Here is a 22,833-nt window from a genome sequence, read left to right as displayed (position 1 = left end):
ACTCGCAATCACAGCTAGGAGGGCTGAGGCTTCTTCCTCCTGGGCGTCGGGTCCCGTCGGGGGCCCGGGGGAGGGCCTTTGCCCCAGGCCGACTGGCGTGGAGCTCGGGCCGGAGTACGTGCTCTCGCCGGCGGCCCTCCCACTCCAGCAGTGGGCGCCGGTCTCTTGCCAGCTGTCAGAGGAGCGGCGGGCCTGTGAGAGCTAGCAGTGGGCTTGGGCTGGGGCTGGCGTCTGGGGATGATGTCGCGCAGAGCTTCCGTCTGCTTCTTCCTCAGATCGAATCTAGCCTGAATGGCTTCAAGTGAATGTCCGAATAACCCAGCCGCAGACACTGGTGCGTCCAGATACACAGCTCTGTCTCTATCAGGGACGTCGGAGAGGGTCAGCCACAGGTGCCTCTGCGCCACCACTGTCGAAGCCATCCCTCTGCCCAGGGAGAGCGCTGCACAGCGAGACGCACGGAGGATGTAATCCGTGGTGACTCTAACCTCGTTAAGAAGAGGTGACAGCGGGCTGTCCTCCGGAACCAGCGATCCAAGCTCCGCCAGGCACATTGCTTGGTACGTCTGGAGCATGGTGACGGAGCTCATGGCTCGAGCGGTGCCGGCCTGAGCCCGATAAATCTTCTCCAGCTGCGAGGCCGAGAATCTGCAGTGCTTGGACGGCAGAGTTGCGGGGCCACCGACACCATGGTTATGGGACGGGGCCAGATAAGCAGCCAGAGACGGCTCCATAGGGGGTGGGTTAGCTAAACCAGCTCCCTCGGCGCCGTCCAATTCCATGTACTGTCCGCGCACAGTGACGCGGGTAGACAGAGGTTTGTCCCATGACGCTGTTAGCTCGCAGAGAAAGTCTGGGAACATGGGGAGGCAGTTTTTGGCCGTTGCGGGCTCCGGTGGAAGGAAAAAACCCGCAAACCGCGACGGCTTCCGAGCTGGTGGAGGAGAGGGCCAGTCCACCTGCAGCTTCTCAGCGGCACGGCGAAACAGGGAGAAAAGAGAGGTGTCATCGTGGCCGACCGGCGCAGCAGCGGCGGCATATTGGGTCGACAATGAGCTCTCCTGCTCATCCTCCGACAAACCATGGATGTCCAGGCCGATGTCCAGCACGTCATCGTCTTCCTGGGGAGCGCTGGCGGGCTTCAACCCAGGCTGAAGCCCGTCAGCGCTCCTGCATGGTTCCGGTCCGTCATCGGCTAACCCGTCAACGTATTCCATGTGGTCAGCCCAGCTAATCGCGGGGACATCGACCTGAAAATTTTCGTCTTCGGACTCGGACGAAGCCGGGGCTCCAGACTCGGAAAGAAGAGGGTCATGCCGTGCGACAGCCGAGCGTCCCAGCACTCTTTCCACAAACGTCACCCGTCTTTCCAGGGTCGAGCGTCGGAGCTGGCGACAAAACGCACAAGCTTCGGGCTCCGTCAACGCTCTCCTAGCGTGGACGATCCCCAGGCAGACAGGGCAGGCGTCGTGCTGGTCGCTGTCGTGCAAAGAGAAACCACATCCCTGAGGACAGGGGCGAACAGAAGATTTCTGCTTTGCTCGCTTCGGTTTGGAGTCCATTCCCAAAACGCAAAGCGAAACGCTGCACAAGAAAAACTTGAAAATAGCGCTCCGCGGGCAGCCTACGCACCAGCTGGGCGGTGGAGGCTAACACCAACAGGGGCAGTTAAGCTAGGTTCAAGTTGGCAGACAACGGAGCTAACTAGCAGTAGCTAGCTAGCCCAACTCAGCAGAGGTGTTCTCAGCGAGGTGAAGAGCGTAAGAACTGAGGGATGACGGTGATGGCAGCGGCTATATGTGCGCGTGTCATCACACGTCATCTGCCGTAAAGGCGTGAATAAAGGTTTCTTCAGCCAGGACACGCGAGGGCGTGATATCCCATACTTATGTGTTGTACCGAGTGAATCGACTGAAAGGGAACCCATAAATCACTAAAACCTATTAAAACACATGGAAAATTACCTCATTTGTTGTGCTATTCAAAGATGTGTATGTGTGTGTATTCAGGCCAAGTCATAAAGAAAGCAATAGAGGTCAATATACTTTATGTTCTACAGTTGCTGCAGATTAATGAATTATAGTGGAAACTTGAAGATCCTAGGTATAGTAGTTTGTGGGAAATAAATACAGTGAAGTGACCATTTAGCTCTTGTGGCATGAAACTGCTTAGTGCATTATTATTTGCTTTTCTACAATATGATATTTGTTTAATAATTGATTGATTTAGTGCATAAAATAGTTGATAAATAAAATGTTAAATATCTAATCTAAGGGAGTGTCTTTGACACATGCTGACTGTATTCTTCTTATAACCAGAACAGGAAGTGAGATCAGAGGAGAACAAGAGTGAGCAGTTTGGTGAAAGGAACAGGAAGGATGAAGAAGAGGTGAATATCCACACAGTTTAAAAGGAGACATCATGGCACAATAAGAGCACAAGCTCTAAGATGAAGACTGGTAATGATTAAAAACTGCACTAAATAGTATCATTCTGTGACTTCACACTTTAGGTAGTGCATAACATGTACCACTTTATATTAATTTTACTATATGTTTAAATAAATAAAAACAAATAACTTTAAAAGGTGCTGTTATTGAGTGAAAATTCAAAAGACTTCATAGCTGGGGAGAAAAAGGGAGAAAGATGGAGGAACACAGCACACATAAGAAACAGGTAAGAGTGGACATGAAGTCAAAGTCAGGGACATGTCCGATAATAAAGACCTTCCACCTGGCTACATATATGTCACTTCTGCTTTGCCCACATTCATCTATGGTGATCGCTCATAACTAAGCAGGGTGCTATGCTCTTATCAAACGATGATCCGAAACTGCTCTTAAAATAATTATTACAAGAATATATACATATTTTTTTTGTTATTTTTTTAGTTGAATATAAAATGTTTGTGTGTGATTGTCAGTACAAAGAGGAAGCGCGGACAGAGAGACTGGAACTAACAGAGATCAGGTGGATTTTTCACAACATCTACATGCATTAAATGGATGCGTTGTGTGCTTTTCAGTAGCACTCTGCTATTAATGTGAATAATAGCATTTAGCAACATTCACATCACTGTAAACTTGAACAGGATGAATGCCACTATACTGATGTGACAGACTACAAATCTGTTCTCCACTCTCTGAATTGGTGTACACGAGTCTCTGTGCTGAGTCTGCACAACAAAGTGTTTGGGTTTGCATGAATTCAAAAGCTGTCATTTAAAATCAGCTCTATTACCAGTTTGCTTCTTGTGCAGGTACGTGGAGTCGCAGGGGGATTTTGAACTGTCTGTATTGTATAATGGTACTTTAAATACTTGATGATTTGGTGGACCTGCCTCTATGTGGTTAAGAGACTGAAACAATGCCGTGCAGGTTTCTCCTCTGATCTGCTTTTTCTTAAACTGTTTTTGAAATTTACTGTCAACATGACTGTGCCATTGCATCGGGTTTTAAACTAAAGTGACCACCGTAAAGCTGATGTATTATATTAAAATCTGTTATTCTTAGACACTGCTGTAGGTCATCCAAAAATTACATTTCTTTTGAAGGCAACACTAAAAGCATGACATTAAGACTGAGCTGAGCCCTCCTAAAGGTTTGATGCTGGAGTCGCCCCTGATTGAGTGCTTCTCACACATTTATGATTTTGAACAATTTACAGAAAATAATATCAACAGTAAGTACTTTTAAAGACTTAACATATAATAATAGTTGCTGAATTCATGCAAGTCAAATAACTGATTGATCAACTACAGAAACAAAATTGTACTTCATGCGTTTCATGAGCACAAATCTTCATCTGTAAAATAACAACTAAAGATGTCAGATAATTGTAGTGAAGTCAAATGTACCAATTTCCACTTAGAAGCAGCGGAGAAGAAGCCACAAATGTGATGGAAAGACCGATGTAATGCCTCTATCACCCACTGTCCTTGCCGACCTGCATTGGCTTCCCGTTAAGTATCGCATTCAATTCAAAATCCTGCTGCTCACCTTCCGAATTATTAACGATATAGCTCCAAGCTACCTCATTGAGCTCCTTAGACATACACCCCTACGGTGTAATTTTACATGTAGTTGTTTTTTTTACTGTGTAATAATATTCAGCATTGCTATCAATACATTTTTCAAAAAATGCTTCTCTGTGCAAAATGGGATTAAAAACATAAACTGTGGGTGTGGCGGAGGTGTGGTCCGGGGCGCGGCTGCAGGGGAGGAGTGGTGCAGTGAGCTCAACGGGGCGATGCTGGTAAGAACAGCTGATGGCGATTTTGGACTGATGGTGGTTTTCCTTTCCTTTATATAGTGAGGTGGAGAGGAGCGGAGGAGAGAGACGCTGGGGAAACCGACCGCTGTCAGACGGTGTTCTGTTGTAATTCAGTGCACACTCTTAATAAATGTGGGATCTGATGACAACGACCTGTGTGTGGGTGTATCTGTGCCTAGCGTGTGTCACAGTGGGATACTGTTATTCCGTGATTTGAACCGGGGGAACAAATCGTGGCAGGATCAGCCTGATATTTTTTGTATCCCACTCTAACTTTACTGTATAAAGAGCTAACGTCTCCAAAATGTCAGGAGTAGTTAGTCATTACAACAAGTGTTTGTGAACTAAAAATCAAGAATGTGGGATACTGTTTGTCCGTGATTTGAACAGCCCAGCGCTGCTCCCGACGAAGGGAAAACCAATTCTGCAGGGGAGACCTACCTCAGCGCTTGTGCAGGTGAAACCAAAGGGCAGATATGCTTCACCATATTTTCTAGTCTTTGGCTTGGAATAAAGTTGGTTTGGAAACCTATTCAGCGATGCTTCATCTCCTGCTTTGCGTTTGTGTAGGCGCCCCGTGCTAGCAGTGTCCAAGCATTTTGTTTTTTTTCCCCTTTTCATACCGCCCCCCCTCCCCCCACCCTGCAATGGCTCTGCGCCCCCCCCCCCCCCTAGGAGGCGGGCCCCACACTTTGGGAAGCTCTGGCCTAGCCCCATCTTATCTCTCTGAGCTGCTGCAGCCTTATACACCCACCGGCTCTCTCAGGTCAGCTGATCAGCTGCTCCTAAATGCATCTGACTGAGCGTAAACTTAGAGGAGATCGTGCTTTTGCCGTAGCAGCTCCAAAACTGTGGAACGATCTGCCTTTAGAGATAAGACAGGCCCCTTCTCTGCCTGTTTTTAAATCACTCCTGAAAACCCATCTATTCACCCTGGCCTTTCACTCCTTGTGAGATGTTGGTTTTTAGTTTTACTTCAGTTGTTTTAGTTGATTCAATGCTGTTTTAGCTTGTTTTTAAATATAGGGCTGTTTTAATTTTTATGTACTATGTTTTATTTTTTACTGTTTTGTTTTATTCCATTGTTCTTAACTTATTTACTGTACAGCTCAGTTATTCTCCTGACTGAAGTTTGATCTGTTTAAGGCATCCTGCCATGCGATTGCATTTGTCCCTGACCACCAGAAACCCTCATGCTAACTTTTATCGAGTGGAAAAAAGTTAGCATTCATCCTCCAGCTTCACTGTGTTTCTATGCTAACATAGCTGTGTCGCTAGCGATCATGTAGCAATCAATCAATCTTTATTTATAAAGCACTTTTCATACAAAAAAAAATGTAGAACAAAGTGCTTTACATGGTTAAAAGCAGCCCACCCCACCCTCCAACTCACTCCCCACACTGTCATTAACATAAACGATGTGAATACACGCATGCATACACACACACACACACACACACACACACACACACACAAAGAGTAAAATTGGGCTGGGTACGCATGAGCCAAGTGAGGAAACACTATAACAGGGAGCCGTCTGCACCGGGAGCCGGTCACAGACCGTAGCCTCCAGGCTGGGCACACAGCAGGAGGGAGGCAAAGAAGCCCCCCAGCCAGGCTGAGAGGACTCCAGAGCCCCAGCAACCATGGTCGATCACAGCCCCGGTGCAGGGAGCGCCCTCTGAGGAAACACTGGAGATATGACACAATAGGATATATACAGGGTAAAACGATAAAATAAATGAGAACAGGATACAATATAAATAGAGTAACAAGATTAAAAAATAAATCAATAAATATTAGGTAAAGCCTAAATTAATAATAGAATAACAGGATAGAATAAATAAGCATAAAATAAATAAACGTTAAGTAAAAGCTAAATTAAAAAGGTGGGTCTTGAGCCTGTTCTTAAAAACATGTACGTTCTCTGCGGCCCTGAGCTCCTCCAGCAGGCTGTTCCACAGATGAGGACCATACCACTGAAAAGCTGCCTCTCCGTGAGTATGTGTCCTGACTTTAGGGACAATCAATAGGCCAGTACCAGAGGACCTCAGGGTCCGCGAGGGTTCATACGGTAAAAGCAGATCTGAGAGATAAGAAGGCCCAAGACCATTAAGACATTTAAAAACCAATAAAAGAACTTTAAAATCGATCTTGAAACACACGGGGAGCCAGTGCAGCGATTCTAAAACCGGTGTAATGTGGGCCCGCCCTCTGGTCTTCGTCAGCACACGAGCTGCCGAGTTTTGTAAAAGTTGTAAAGTTGAAATATTCTTTTTAGGAAGACCAGAGAGCAGGGCATTACAGTAATCAATGCGACTGGTAATAAAAGCATGCATCAGCATCTCCGTGTTTGCCCGAGAGAGAATAGGGCGGACTCTGGCTATATTTTTTAGATGATAAAATCCAATTTTGGTTACATATTTAACATGTGGGATAAAACCAAGCTCAGAGTCAAAAATAACACCCAGGTTTTTCACTTGTAGCGAAGGACATAGTGAAAATGCCTCTAATTTAGACAAGAGTTTCTCTCTCTGAGCCTCAGGACAGATGATTAAAACTTCAGTTTTGTCCTGGTTAAGCTGTAAAAAGTTTTCTGCCATCCAAGATCTTATATCTAAAATACAGTTAAAAAGGGCATCCATTGGTCTGGTGTCATCAGGAGACACGGAGATGTACAGCTGAGTGTCATCAGCGTAACTGTGAAAGTTCACTCCATGCCTCCTGATGACACCGCCGAGAGGGAGCATATACAAATTAAAAAGTACAGGGCCTAGAACCGACCCTTGAGGCACACCACATGTCATTTTATGGATCTTAGAGGAGCATGTATCCATACTCACCATAAAAGTTCTGTCAGAGAGATAGGAAGTGAACCAGTTGTGTACAGCACCAGAGAGGCCCACCATGTGTTTCAGTCTGTTTAAAAGAATAGCGTGGTCTACTGTATCAAAGGCTGCACTTAGATCCAGTAGCACCAGGACTGAGAGCTTTTGGGAGTCCCAGTTACATCTAAGATCATTTAAAACCTTTAGGAGAGCCGTCTCTGTGCTGTGGTTCACCCTAAATCCAGACTGGAATATCTCCAGGATCTGTCTATCATTCAAAAAGTCATTAATCTGAGTAAAAACAAGTTTTTTCTAAGATTTTACTTAAAAATGGTAAGTTGGATACAGGTCTGTAGTTATTAAAATCATTACAATCCAAATTGCTCTTCTTCAGAAGGGGCCTCACCACTGCCGTTTTAAAGGCAACAGGGAAGACACCCAGCTGAAGAAAGCAATTCATCATGTATAAAAGCTCAGCTTCAAAAAATCCATAAAGTGTTTTAAAGAGTGAAGAGGGGATTGGATCTAAAAGACATGTGGTGGGTCTCACTGTGGAGAAAACTTTCTTAAGGTTTTCAGCATTAACCAGGACAAAGCTGTCCAGTGTCTCCTCAGGTACAATCGAGCCCTCAGATGTGTTTAAAATCATATCGCGATTAGATAAAATGTCAGATCTGATGGCGCTGACTTTTCCCCTGAAGTGGTCTGCAAACTGCTCACAGAGTGACTCTGTGGGGGTTCTTTGGGAGCTGTTAAAATCAGGGTTAAATAAATGATCACATCATTATATACCAGCTAGTCCAACTTCAGTAACCCTACAAAAGTTACTGCTGTTTAGTGTTCTGTCTTCATTTCCCATATGGAAAAGAAATAGTAAAAACTAAAAGACTTGCATCAGATTTGGCCTACTTTATATAGTGAGTCATATTCGCCCATCCTTTTCTTCTTTAAATGTGAAGTGGTGTTGGAATTTCCAAGTAAGAAATGCATTCCTGCCCTGCTGCAGGCTCTGTTGTGCTGGCTCCGAGTCCATTGTGTAACTGACGGCATCAACATCAACAGTACATTCGAGCCTCTTTGTTGCGGCTCTTCCAACCAGTGGCCGCGGCAGGCTAAACATGAGGACACCGATGACGCGCAACAATTAACGCACAAAACACTTCTGTATCATTTGCTTCTTTATTTTCACATGCAACTGTCCAAACCACAAATCAGCATATGGGATTAACTATCAAACAAACGCACAGACTGCACAAACAAATAACTGCAACTTACGAATAACTGCACTAGCTACTATGTCAAAATTACAAACTGGTCTATGGCATCAATTAGTGCACAAATATACAAACACCATCAAGTTACAGTCCAAATATATCACAATCATTCAAGCTGCTATCAATTGCGATCACGTTGTGTTCAATTTGCATTCATATTGCGATAATATTACGATCATGTTGCGGTATGTTGCAGTCAACAGAAAGTTTTGCCTCGTGCTCACCCTACCTTCTGCTCATCACATTAGGTGCTGTGAACAAGTGAGTGCAACCACATTTATCTTATACCACACCCATGAGACACGCCCCACACCCATGACCAATACAGTGAGTCCATTTAAACCAACCCACTTAGTCAGACGGAAACAACTCATATGGCTCCTACACTCTTATTACGTGTTTTATTTGGGTTTCCGGCAATGCGTTTAATTACCAAAATTAGAGGTGGGATAGCCTAACATATGAAACAGAAAATGACCGCTGTGTAATCCATTTATTTCAGTAACTGTATTCTAATTATCACCTATTTAAACTGTAACTGTGACGAACTGGTTACTCATATTTTGTACTTTACATACCTAACACCTGTACATGTATTACTCCCCAACACTGCACTCAATAATGTTAATGTGGTTGTGTTGAGTAATACTGCGAGTGCTGATGTAAGAGCTTTGAGATGCATTTGTAGATATTATTACGTGTTTTACAGTCTTTATGGTGCTAGCTTAAAGTTACGGTGTAAAGGTTATCTTATATTGTGGTAAAGCGGTTACTATTTAAATGGTGTCTAGACAGAAATATTAACTCCTGTTATGACTAAGTTGCTAAGTTACTAGTTAATGAAGTTACCAGTAACATGGTTAAACGCATTCACAGATTCACAGTAAATATCCCGATTAGCTTCAATGGATCTATAATAAATTTCTGCTAGTTCTAGCGCTTCATTTAAACCGTATGATACTCATACTTACCCAGAGTCAGTGTAAAATAAAATTCTACCTGTGTGAACAAAGTCTGGCTCCTTTAATCCTGCATGACAAACTTCAGGATGCAGGTTTATTGACCCTCTTTCCTGCTGGCACACCTGTGACACCTGAGAGTCAGCTAGAAACTTACAGGAATGTTTACTTCATGCAAAGACTGATAGACTCTGTAATACTGTAAATGATCAGTAACTTAGGTTAATACTAAACATTTGTGCCTCTCTGTCTGTGCTGAACCATTTAGAATCAGGTTTTGAGTCAGGCTGCATTGAGTGTGGGACTTAAAAGCATTAGGCTTGAAGATGGTATGAAAATCTCTACTTACCTTCTACGCTATATTTTTGTTACTGATTTATTAATACATTTTACATTGTTTCTTTTGTTTATCAGTAGAGAGAACACAGATTTCAGAGGCGCAAAGAGAAGCACTGTTGCTTCATACTTAATACTTTAAAGCTGCATTAGGGGAAGACAAGAAGCAGAAGTACTTCCAGGCACAGCCGCAGTGAGGGAGCAGACACCTTACACTGAGTTCAGAGAAGTCAGAATTTCAAGAAGCGTCTGAAACAGCTCAGGTTTGGAAAGAAGCCTTTTATGTTGGGTGTTATAAAAAATATACACATATTTATAAATACATTTTATAATAACAACTATAATATTATTATAAATAGTAGTTATTCTCTTATTATTGTAAATAAATATCAAACATTTCAGTTGATTTTCTATCACATATATTGTGTTAGCCCTGTGATAAACTGGCAGCCTGTCCTGCTTTTGCCCTGTGGCAGCTGGGATAGGCTTCAACCTCCCACTGTCACGATCCTGGGTCTTTTGACCCAGCGTTTTAAGTTTTAGTTTATTTTTGATGTTTATGGTTTATTTTTAAGTTCATTAGGTTATCTAAGCTCATTTGTTTATTTAGATTCCCCTTGTGTCTTCTACCCCTGTGTTTTAGTCTCCCTTTGCCCTTTATGTGTTTCATGCTGCGTGTCTTATGTTATCAAGTTTATATTGTCTTGTCTGCGTCTCATGTTTCCTGTTTTATTTTGAAGGTCTGTGTCCTATGTCAGTGTAGTCAGCTTTGCTTCCTTTGTCTCGTTATGTCAGAGTAGTGTCAGCTGTTTCCCCATGTGTTTCCACTTCCCCCTAATCACCCTTGTGTGTATTTATTCTGTGTGTTTCTGTTCATTCTTTGTCAAGTTGTCTGTTGTTCCATGTCTCCAGGAGTTTCCATGTTTATGTTTTTTGCAACGTTCAAGGTTTTGTTCTTTGCCTTTTGTGTTTAGCATTCAGTTTTCCCAGTTTAGTTCTAGTTAGGTTCTTTCTTGTGTGCATCTGCCTTTTGTTTTTGTACTCTTTTATCAGCCACATTAAACGGCTCGCTTTTAACCTGACCATGTTTTACCCAACAGACATTTATTTCAGTGACTCTTTTGAATTTAACGGACTTTGGATTATTTCCTGTGCAGGAGGAGGAGAAGGAGGCTATTCGGTAGTGATGGGCAGATGAAACTTCATGAAGCACTGAAGCTTTTCATCCAATTGGTTCATCCCAGCGCAAAGCTTCTTGAAGCTTCATTTGCTCTAGTAGGACACCTACTGGACGTAAAAATATTAGTTGGCATGAATTTGAAGAGTGTGGCCTTTTGCACACAGCCTGTAAATGTCAACAACAAAAGGAGTGTGTAAAACATGTATATTGTAGTGATGGCAGTATACTGTGTATATTTATACTGGCAGTATGGAAAATGATCATTTACTGTGAGGTGAGGTGTGGTTGGGGTGTGGACAGTAGTTGTGCTTTTGTAACGTTGAGGTATGGACAGCTACACACTTCTGCCTGTTCACATTCTGTAAAAACTAAATGTTCACTGCTTTTATGGCCTTTTTAGTGGGGAGAACATAGCTAGGATTTAATGATTTAACAAATCTTTTGAATCCTTTGTCCTCCACATTGCTAAATGGCTGGGAGTCCTCGATCACCATGCTAACCAGGTCTTCATCTATTTGAGATTGTTCTCCTGAGGAAAGACAATAAAGACAAAGCACAAATATAAATATCACACACATAACTTATAACAGTTGTATAATATTGTTATATCATTTAGCAACATTACTGCATGCTATATTATCATTGCATTTGATGGCTCACCTGGTCTTGCTCCTCAATCGGCGTTCCCCTTATTCTCATGCAAAGCTCTGTAGTGCCTAAGCGTGGATGAGGTGTTGTTGTTATATCCCAGCTCCCTGGCACATAGCAAACACTTCACCTTGTACAAAAGTAAAGACAGCTTAACATAAATTGTATTGCACCATCAGTATTATGGAAATACATCTTCTGTAGAAATTTACATACCTTGTTGGGAGGAATAAGATCAAAATGTTCCCACACAGGTGAGGATATCCTCCTCTTCTTAGCTGGCTCCATTCTCTCCTGACTTTCTCTCATAAACCTCCAAACTGTCTCCAAATTCTCACTAACCGCAACTCTCCATCAAACACCCACATTTTTGAATGAAGTCTGAGGGGTTTATATCGCTGTCGTAGCTCGCGGCAAAGTTCGAACCACTTCCTGAACCAGTCACGTGGTACAGCCGGGCAGCGAGGCTTCAGACGTCATCATTTTCAGCTCCTCCCATAAATGAAGCAAGCCTCGATACGCGCATCGCAGAAACGCTCCCTCAATTACTCGACACAAGCTTTGAAGCCTCGATAGAGAACGTCACATCACTACTATTCGGGCTCAGATGACCCGGATAGCCACGGCTAACCCAAGGTTTCTGGATTTTCTTGCCTGATGATTTAAAGAACTTTGTTACTGCCTCAACCTCAGTAGTAATATAAAGGCACTTTTTTAACTAGTTTAGGAGCACTTTTCTTTTGTGCTCTGAAAGACACAGAGGCTAGTAGTTTTTAAAACAGAGTACCACAAACAACATGTATCCTTTTAGAAATAAACTTTTCTTGTGATACTTCTAAAAACCACATATTCTTAACTAGCCACAATAGCACTGTATCGACCCCCCAATGTTCCTTTAATGCAACCTATAATTGTCTAGTAGCCACACAAACGCACTGCAACAGTAAGACTTGATGAGACAGAGGGGGTTACAGGTAGGGCCCCAACAGTCAGCAAAACAAGTCATAAAACAATAAAAGCTGCATACTTATCAAGAGCATCCCAGCACACACATCCCAACTGTAGTTCCATAGTTTTTCACCTTTTTTCTTTACAAACTGCTCTTTTCATCTCTCCATGTCAGAGGTCAACTGAAACCAAGTCCACCTATATAAAAACACCCCATCAGACACACAGTATTTTCCTCAGCACTTCACAACTTTCGCAAGGTATATCGTTTTAACTTTTTTTTTCGGACCCCGGACACAGCGCTGTGAGGTAGTTAGCACACAATTTGGCCATGTAGAAAGCATCGTTTGTTTGGAACGCGTCATCACTGTTCATACGAATTTAATTTAATCAAACCTCATTTTAGGATCTACGTGGCTCCTCATCACTCGCCGATTCATCATTTTATTTAAATATCAGAATTTTCAGAATGGTGATCCAAGCGGGACACAGAGGCTGCTAGTTTTAACGCACCAGAATGCCGCAAATACAAATAAAAGCCTGACTATCGAGTGAGCCTAGCCGCAGCGACACCTTTCTTTCAAAGGGATGCCTGCTATGGGGCATAGCCTGCAGGTGCGTTGGAGCCGACTTTGCTACCCGCACAGAGCGTTTCGGACAGTCGGGCACTGCTTATGCAATAAAGAAAAACAACAATACAGCATGTTTCTCTGCTCCAAGACATCCGCGGTCCTTTCACACGGTAAGCATGTCTGTTATACCCAGCGCATAAATGTCTGTATGTCAGCGCTGATTAAACCCTGTTTAAAATGTGACACGTTTGTTGTCCAAAAACATTTCCTCTAAATTTGCAAAGTTACTGATTTAAAATCTGCTCTAAGAAATATTTCCTGTGATCTAAAATTTGGCACATTTATATTTGTGTCTGGTAACAACAGCAGCAAATGTGCTGTACAGCTGATTCTTTTGAGGGTGTAGCGCCTTCAAAGGTTGACGTAGGCACCATGTAGAGTTATAAAACGGGGTTTATTCTGGTCTCGGGAGAACTGCTCAAAGAAGAAAACGATTTTTTTAAAAAACATCACATCAAAATGCATTCTTCTACTTTGTGTAAATCAATCACAACGTAATTAATCACAGAAAATAAAACATTTAAAGAACACAAGCAAAGTAAGTTGACCTCCAGGAGGGGCTAAATAGTCCTTTGTGGCCTTACTGTCTTTTTCTAACTTATTTCTTGCACTTATTTAATTTTGAACATTACTTTTTCCATGTGTGGAGCTAACCATGTGTGCTAGCAAAAAAGGGGTTGGGTGGAGACCCAAAAATGCAACCAACTCTACATTCCACTGTTCATCACCAGATGGTGCAAAAGCGCAAGATCCAGACATAAAGCATCAAATCCAAAAGTCCTTTACAGAGGGTTTTTATCATTATTATTATTATTATTTATTATTTAACTAACTTTTTAAATGTTTCACACATTAAACATTAATGCATGAATGGATGTGTATTTTAAAATGAAATACTTACAGAAGACATTGTTAATTATTAACAGCTTAATTATTGTGCTTTGTATATGCTACATGTATATATAGTACATGCAGTATGACAGGAACACAGAGGTTTAGTGCCAGACTTCACATAAAAAGTATCAACTATGTTAGGATCCATGATTATCATGTGTGGTGTTAGTTTACATTAGTGGCTCCTCTCATGAAGGTGTGTGGATCTCTCACCTCTCTCCAAATTGTGGTTGTGTGTTTGATGCTGAAACAGATGAAGACTGCTGATTGGCTGAAGTAGGGTACAATATATTTTTTTGTTTTTTGGTTTGGGCAGTGCTCACCGCTACATTAAATAAACTGCTGCTCGTGTGTGTTTGTAGGTTCTCAGTCATCCAGCTCATGGTTGTCTAAGGAGCCTGGAAACACTTCAGCCACCTGGAAATACCCAGCCTGCAGAGTACATCATATGATTTATTGATTTATTTTGTGTTCATGTCACATGGATGGATGTGAAATTAATTTATGATTGTTTTGTTTTTTGTCTGTTTCTAGAGGAGACGTCGTTCAGGTTGCAGGACTTGGTGGTTATAGAGTAAATGCCACCGGCCACACACGTAAGACCATATTTTGTTTGATTATTTCACAGTTAATGCTAGAATCTGATTTCGGTTTCTGTGACTGTTTTATACTTACATTTATGTTTTTTGTTTAATACTGAATGAAGAACAAGTTTTTTTCTTTTTGTAAATTTTGGAGTAGATATACTGTGCGCCAAGTTCCTTGTTTAAAAATCATTTGGAAACATAACAAAAGATGAAACATCATTCTACTCACAATTTTAGCTTTTGAAAGATTATGAATAACTTTTGTTCTTTTCCTTATTCTCTAGTCCCTGATGAACCACCTAATCTTCAGTGTGCAGACATGTGTGTTGCTGACTGTGAGCCTACCAGATACTCTCAGTGTACTGCATATGTGCCATATAACAACAGGCTGTGTCTGGAAGAACATCAAGTAGATGCACGTGGGGTTAGTTAACTGCTAATATTACTGTATATCATCTGTGTATGTTTTAGATATTTTGGGGAGCACAAACTACATTTCTCTTCTCTCAGGGTGATTCTGGTGGTGGAGTGATTTACAACAACATGATTTATGGTGTAATCAGTTCTGGTTTTGAACGTGTCTGTACTGGACCAGCTGTTACTGTGAATGTTTGTTCTGACATGAACTGGATAAATCAGAAAATTGCTCAAAATAATGGAAAATAACTGAATGAAAATAACATCCAGAATAAACAATCATCTCTACATGAAACTTGTGTGCTGTGTGTTGTTTCTACTCTAGAATATCTTCATGTTAACTGCAAATTGTGAACCTTTTTCTTTGGTCTAAAATATTGTGTCAGATTTGCAGCTTGTGTGTGTTTGAATGTGGTGTCAGGTGTGTAGCAGCTCATCCTGTTGTTCAGAAACTCTCAGACTCACACTGTGAAGATGCAGAAAGGCTTTCTGATCAGACATGCCACCAATCAGCTGCAGGGCCTGAACATGATAGACTTCATAAATCTGAGTTGATTGTTGGGGGTGGAAATGTTTACGTGGAGGCTGTTGGCCTCCGTGCACTGAGGGCATTAAAATAAATACAGTAACCATCAAAATAAGTTTTGTTGATAAAATACATTTCTTGAAACCGTCCATTGTTTTGTCCGAACTCTAAAAACTGAATCCAATTTTCAAACTAAAAGCAGTGCTTTCAAAATTTACACTAAAGCAAAAAACCTACAAGAACAAAAAATAAACAAAATAAAATTATAGTACATAGCGACATATGTGTTTTATTTCTCATAACACATCATTTCCATCTTGTCTTCAGTCCTGCATTTTTATACTTCTAAGACCAAAATGAAAACTAAACTCTTCATATTCACAAACACTATTTGTTTCAGGATTTCATCATGATTCATTTTCCATATGAGGCAGTGCTTTCAAATTACTTTTGAAGTAGTACAGAGAAATTACTCTTCTCCTCGTCTTTTAAATTGCATCAATATTTTCCAACTGAGCAGTAAAAGGACACGGAACTCAAACATGAAGCATCAACGTGATGTTTAGATGTCAATTAATATTACAATAAGAGACTAAAGTAACTCGCTTTGAACACTTCAGTTTTCTCTCTTGATGCTGCTGTTTGTTTCCTCCCCCACTTGTATTTTTCTGCACTTCAGTGAATGTGCATAGCGCCCTCTGTTGTATGTTTGGGAGAACTGCACTACATTGTCATCAAACGAAACTGTGCAGAGGTGGAAAATGAGCAAAGGAAGCACATCAACTGAAGAAGCTTCTTGGATCAGAAGTTAAACATCATCCAGAACCTTAAAGAAGTAAAGTCGCTTTCTTTCCAGGCTCCTTAGACAACCATGACCTGGATGACTGAGAACCTACAAACACACGAGCAGCAGTTTATTTAATGTGGACCTGAGCAGTGCCCAAACCAACAACCAAACAATTTTTACTGAACCCTACTTCAGCCAATCAGCAGTCTTTATCTCTTTCAGCATCAAACACAAACCACACCTTGAAGAGAGGTGACAAATCCACAAACACCTTCAAATGTAAACACACATCACACATGATGAACATGGATCCTAACATAGTTGATACTTTTTTTTGGTAAAGCCTGATACTAAATGTATGCAGGCCACCTGAACTGCTTTTTCTCGAGTGCCGCCCACTGGGTTGGTCACTAGAACTGTGTGTTGCCATCACTGGAGCTGTGGTTGGTCTTTTAGATTATTTAGACTGGGACTGTTTTTTGTTGATTAGGCGGCATGGTGTCCTGACGGCTGCCTCTGTTGTTTTTTTTTCCCAGGAGGAGGAGAGTGGAGCACAGGTGGACAGCAGCCATGGGAGCAGAGAGCACAGAGTTTTGGGTGAAGACATGACACAGGAGTCGAGGGAGCTCAAGGGATTATTGTGTTGTCTTATTTACTCCACTGTAAATAAAGAGCACTGTCCATCGTACGAGTCCTGCTTTTGGGTCCTCCTTCCCTACTTCACAAACACTGAAACTAATTATACAGGTAATAATAAAGGAACCAGAAGTTCACATCTATAGCTTTAAATTTGGATAAATCTGTCAACACAACCATCAATAATAGAATAAAATACAAACAAACACTGAAACTACTGAAAAATTACACATGATATATGAACTGTGGAAACTAACTGAACAATAAAACTCAGAATAAACAAATTCAAACATTATATGAAAGGTATAAACTGATTTGCATCTTATTGATTTGCAGGCTCACTTTGCTCCAGGACTTGACGACTGGCCCAACCCGTACAGTCTTTGGCTCTTAATACTGAATGTTGAAAACTGATACTCATGGACACCTTATTTCAGCCTCTTTACTTTGCATAAGAGACCCAAAGCATTACATTAACATGATGTTGTCTAGTGGACCAGCACGTCCATTACATGTTTTGCCGTTATTGCTGTTTGTTACGAGTTCAAATATTGAGGGTGAGCACAAAACAATAATGGTCCAGAAGAGCTTCGGTCAAACAATGATTTTAATGAACACGCGCGTGGGGAGATGAACACTGCCCACAGACAGCATCGATCTCCGCCCAATGATACACAAGCAGTTGTTTTATACCATCAGGGTTTACGTTTATGACGCCCCCTCATGCGTCAAGCAGATACAATACATGCATAAGTTTCAAAACCACAAATGTTCTGTTGACGACTTTGGACACATTTAAAAGGACATCTTCTCCGTCTCGAGGCCAGGTGCTTCCTATTAATCTTCTAATTCTCGCTTATCTCCTGGAACAAACTGTCCCTTAGGCAGACACAATTTTGCAGTCACAAGCTTTTGCAAACTATTATTTGAACTCTTACCTAAATATGAGTCTAACTACTGTTTGTGTGTGTGTGTCTCGACCTCCAACGCACTCAGCCTCACCCCGCCCGTTGATGCTTCTAACCTTTTACCAGACAGCTCTCTGTGATAGGTGTAATAATCTTAACTAAGAACATGTGTAATCTATTGAATAAATGCTTTGATGAAATGATAATTAATGTAATGGTAATGATGATGGTTATGAATAGTAGCAGTAAAATATTTCCCTGATCTCCACACTCCCGCTTTTGACCTCTTGACCACAAGAGGTCACCATACGTTGCTTGTGTCACTCCTCGGCCCACTCAGCTGCTTCCATGTCCATCAATGGCATCATGGGCCCGGGTCACCGTTCCCTCTCTAGCCGTCCTCTGGCCCAGGGAATGAGACAACACCCTCTGAGACATCAGACAAAAACAAACACCTTTCCCTACTACGCCTCCCACACTCATCTCCTCAATTGGTCTCTTAATTCTTCAAACTTGGTTCAAGCTATCATGTTTGGGACTCTCTAATCAAAAGCGAGCCTGACTTATGGCCTTGGGTCCCTATTTCGTCTACCTTTAACAACGGTGGGAGTGAAGCTCCCGTGGAATGTGCTCTCTGTCTCCTCTATTATCAGAAAAAGCAAGGTCCTGACTCTCTGAAAACAGTATTTCTTATAACTCAGCAGTATAATGCATCATAAAACAATATCATTCATTCACAATAAATCAGCAGCCTAATGTAATACAAATCAGTTTAACAAATGTAATAGTTATCACCTTCTTCTAATTCAGGAGAATAATGCAAACTAAAACTACATAATAATTTCACAATCATTAATCAGGGGCATAACGTGGCATAAGATAATATAATAATCTCACAGTCCCCCTTTGATCTCTTTTAAAAGAGATCACTTACACCCTAGAATCCAGGTTTGCGAGGTCCATTTCTTCTTCTTAGTCCTGAGGCCCTGTGTCCCCGTTTAACGAGTGGACCATATTGGATGACCTCTGTGTTTGCACAGTTCAGATGCAAGAAAAACTATGATTACAACAACAATAGTAGTTACAGATGACACTCCCATCGCTCTCCAGTTCTCCCACAGCTTTATCTTGGTGCTCCAGTTTCCCCAACCTCATTTTGGTGCCACCTTGTACCTTTCAAACGTACTCAGACTAGAACCTCTGTCCAAGGAGCTTTTAACCTTTACTTTATTGCTGCAGCTATCAGTGTCTTCCAGTCGGGTGATTCTCTGCTCTTCTTTCTTCGACCTCAGGGGTTAGACCACCCTTCAGTCGTTGCACAGATCAGGGGATTATTCTGCCCCGATTTTCAAACAACGATCTGTGTATTCTGGGGTCACAGCCGTGTCCCCCTTTTTACCAAGAGCCTCTCGAACCTCGTTGGTCTGGTGTTCCTGGTTTTTTGCCAACCCCTTCATGGTTATTGCTGTGTTTATGGGATCCATCCTTTTGAGGTGACTAGCTAGAGCCCAAACTGCATGACCCTTGGCCCCAGTTGCTGTCTCGGCAGTCTCCACGCCTATCTCTGCTGCGAAGGATCCTCATATCTCCGTGACCTCGTCTGGTGTCTGTTCCTTTCTCTGTAAGACAGAAAACCAAAACACCTCTCTGCCTAGCCTTAATAATCGAATGTTGTTATTCATTGTTCCTCGAGTGATTCAAAATTGGTTTAGAATATTCAGAATGTTCAGGACTCTCTGGCCCAGGGACTTATTCTAATCATAATCTATGTGTGTGTAAGCGTGTTTGCATTTAGCCCTCTGCACTCAAAGTCAATACCTGCAATATATCAGTCCGGTCCATCACGCCGAACGAAGCTTATGACCTTCTAAAGACTGAGTGCCAACTCATTATGAGCACATTTGCAATGCGTATATGAAAATAAAAATAACCACTTATTTTAGTAAAAGAAATCAAAAACAAATTAACCATTTTTACTTCTAATCTTTGCCACCTTTTTACAAAAATCATGTGTTTCTTTCAGCCTTCCGTCCTACGATTTCCTCTCCAGTGCGATACTCAGCTTCTCATGAACACAGGGATTTTATCCTCTAAACCAGGGGTCACTAACAGGCGGACCGGGGTCCGAGTCCGGACCCAGTCGCCATCCTATATGGACCCGGACCTATAGTTAATAAAATATTAAATTATATTTAATTTTGACGGGGCGATTCAATTTTAAGCGGTAACCTTACATTGTATTAGACCAGGGAACATACTAACCAATTGTGTGCGAGTTACGCCACCCACGTGACACTACTTAGCCAATCACATCTGCGCATTCAAGGCGATCGCAACGCTGAGTGCAGACACAGACAGACAGAGGAAAGACATGGTGAGAGGTGAATGACAAGCGAGACGATTAACGATACAGTGAGAGAAGACGTGAGCGGGAGTCACAAGAGGTAAAACAACTATGGCGCTTTCAAAAAAGAGAAAAGTAGACACCGAAAATAGAACTTTCAAGACTGAATGGACTGACGCATATATGTTCATTCTTCCGGCCGCAAGCAGCAAACCAGTGTGTCTCATATGTTCAGAAACCGTGGCACTGATTAAAAGTGGCAATGTCAAACGCCACTATGAGACAAAGCACAAAGCTTTTGAACAATCATACCCACCCAAGTCTGAACTCAGGTCCCAGAAAATTAGCAGTCTCAGAGCCCAATATGATCAGTCCACAAGGATCTTAACCAGTTCTTTCACCGCCCAACAACGTGCTCATGAATGTTCCCTCAGAGTTGCTTGGATTTTAGGTCAACACAAAAAGCCCTTTGCAGGTGTTGTCAAAGAGTGCATGAGTGCAGTAGCAGAAACATTACTTGAGGGTAAACAAAAAGAAGAGCTTCATGACAAAATAAAGCAAATACCTATGTCAGCATCAACAGCCACAAAGAGAAGTGAATTATTAGCTCAGGATGTGCTATCCCAGCTGGAAGAAGCTATTCATAAGACACCATGTGTAGGCTTGGCTGTAGATGAGTCCACTGATGTGTCTGACAATGCTCAGCTGTTAGTTTATGTAAGGTTCTTCAACAATGATAAGAAAGAGTTCTGTGAAGACCTGCTAGGTGTAACTTCCCTTCACAGCACTACAAGAGGAGAGGATATTTACCTGGCCATTAAGGAAATGTTAACAAAGCGAGGAATAGAGCCAAACCAAGTGGTTTCAATAACCACAGATGGAGCCCCTGCTATGATGGGGAGAGAGAAAGGAGCTGTAGCAAGAATGAAAGAGGACAATCCCGAGCTAATCTCTTATCATTGCATTATTCATCAGTCAGTGTTATGCTCCACCCTGTCAGACGAGTATGCTGAGGTGATGAAAACAATGATGAAAATGATAAATTTTCTCAGGGCATCTTCTTCTTGTCAGCATCGCATGCTCAGGGAATTTCTCAGAGAAGTTGATGCACACGCTGATGATCTTCTGCTTCACAACAATGTGAGATGGCTTAGCAAAGGCAGGGCATTGGAGCGATTTTGGTCCATCAGAAGTGAAGTAGCAGCTTTCTTGGAAGAGCTGGAAAGTCAAAAAGCAACAAACTTTTCTCTCTTTTTAAATGATGGGAAAAACATGGATATTGTGGCCTTTTTGGTTGATATCACTTCACACCTGAATGAACTGAATTTGAAGCTGCAGGGCAAGGACAATTCAATTTGTGAACTGATGACAGCTGTCCGCTGCTTTCAGAGGAAACTTGAAGTGTTCAAAGAAGACCTGCAAGGAGACTATGCACACTTCCCAACAGTGAAGGAACAGGCTCAGGGACAGAGAGATGTGTCCTCTTTTGTTGACTTTGTTGATAAGCTGATTGAAAACTTCAGCAAACGTTTTGATAGCTTCAGCTTTGGACAGCAGCTCACCATGTTCATAAAGAACCCATTTGCCATCACTGATGTCAGAGGGTTCTCAAAGGAAGTCACACAGCACTTCAAGTGGGCAAATGCTGGGCCTCTTCAAATGCAACTAATTGATCTCCAAGCAGATGTGGCCCTGAAAGAGCAGTTTGGAAGAACTGAACCTGCCACTTTCTGGCCCCAATTGGTCTCTGAGACAGCTTTCCCAAATCTGAGGAAAGTAGCCCTGTACATCTTGACCATGTTTGGCTCCACATACAGCTGTGAGGCAGCTTTCTCCACAATGAACATAATAAAAACTAAATATCGTTCCAGGATCACCAATGAGCACCTACACATGTGTATGAGAATGGCCCTGACACCATTCCAGCCCAGATTTAAAATCCTAGTAGAGCGAACTAAAGCTCAGTTCTCTCACTGAACAACAGAAAGTTGGGACGTGGAATATAAGGGGGAAAGAAAGAGAAACTGTAAAATTGTTAAAATGTTTTGATGTTATCTGTTGAAAATGTATTGAGACTGTTTAGTCGAGATGTAAAATGTAAAGAAAAAGGGAAACTTTTTTTTTCTGAAATTAAGCACTTTGTTTTAAGATGCACAATTTAGCCATTTTATTTATTTTCTCTAATTCATTTTAAACAGCAGCCCTATTTCTAATGTAGGCCTACTGTGTGTTTCAGTGTTAACAATAAATTTTGTTGAAATGTTTTAACTTGTATTTTCATTGATTTGACAGTCTATTGTTCATACGTTCAGATATAAATAAAAAAAAAAAAAAAGGTTGCTTCTCTATCACAATCATAACGTAAGTTAGACATTATGATGTCCCGGACCTCTGCTTGAGAAGATTTTCTCCAACTGGACCTCCTCAAATTTTAGTTTAATACCCCTGATCTATAGGATAAGATGCACTTGTATGACCATTTGTTTTGTTGCGGTAGGATTCCAAAATAACATTTCTTTTCTATAAAGTAATTTAGCTTAAAGCTGCAATGACATATTCCCATTTTAAAAAGAAAATGAACTATTGAAACAAAGGTGCAGGGTTTAAAAATGTAAATCCTTACTATACGTCTTCCTTTTCTGACCTGTTTTTGATCT

The 22,833-nt window shown here is 41.8% G+C and overlaps 1 protein-coding gene and 1 long non-coding RNA gene across 5 annotated transcripts in view; one reads left to right on the top strand and one right to left on the bottom strand.

The window, feature by feature from the left end:
- LOC309719188 (uncharacterized protein) overlaps positions 1 to 16,907 on the top strand; it is a 29,896-nt gene extending 12,989 nt beyond the window's left edge. The window contains exons 5-6 of one of the 4 annotated variants that reach the window (XM_082555132.1): positions 2,324 to 2,389; positions 4,312 to 4,408. In XM_082555132.1, coding sequence (XP_082411258.1) covers positions 2,324 to 2,352 — 29 coding nt within the window. In that variant the 3' untranslated portion in view covers positions 2,353 to 2,389; positions 4,312 to 4,408. Of the gene's footprint in view, positions 1 to 2,318; positions 2,562 to 4,311; positions 4,409 to 16,824 lie in introns of those variants that run through there. The other 3 variants (XM_082555130.1, XM_082555131.1, XM_082555128.1) reach the window with 3 other exon arrangements.
- On the bottom strand, positions 10,079 to 12,855 carry LOC309719189. Its single transcript, XR_014280162.1, has 4 exons — positions 12,842 to 12,855; positions 11,714 to 12,151; positions 11,510 to 11,627; positions 10,079 to 11,378 (listed from the first exon to the last, which is right to left on the bottom strand). It is a non-coding gene; the product is annotated as an uncharacterized lncRNA (long non-coding RNA).
- Positions 16,908 to 22,833: the final 5,926 nt, after the last annotated feature.

This window comes from Aulonocara stuartgranti, assembly GCF_965226115.1.
Source record: "Aulonocara stuartgranti genome assembly, chromosome: 12".
In the NCBI taxonomy this organism is placed as follows: Eukaryota; Metazoa; Chordata; class Actinopteri; order Cichliformes; family Cichlidae; genus Aulonocara; species Aulonocara stuartgranti.
The sequence above is the reverse complement of the archived record's forward strand: the minus strand, read 5'-3'. Positions and strand labels throughout refer to the sequence as shown.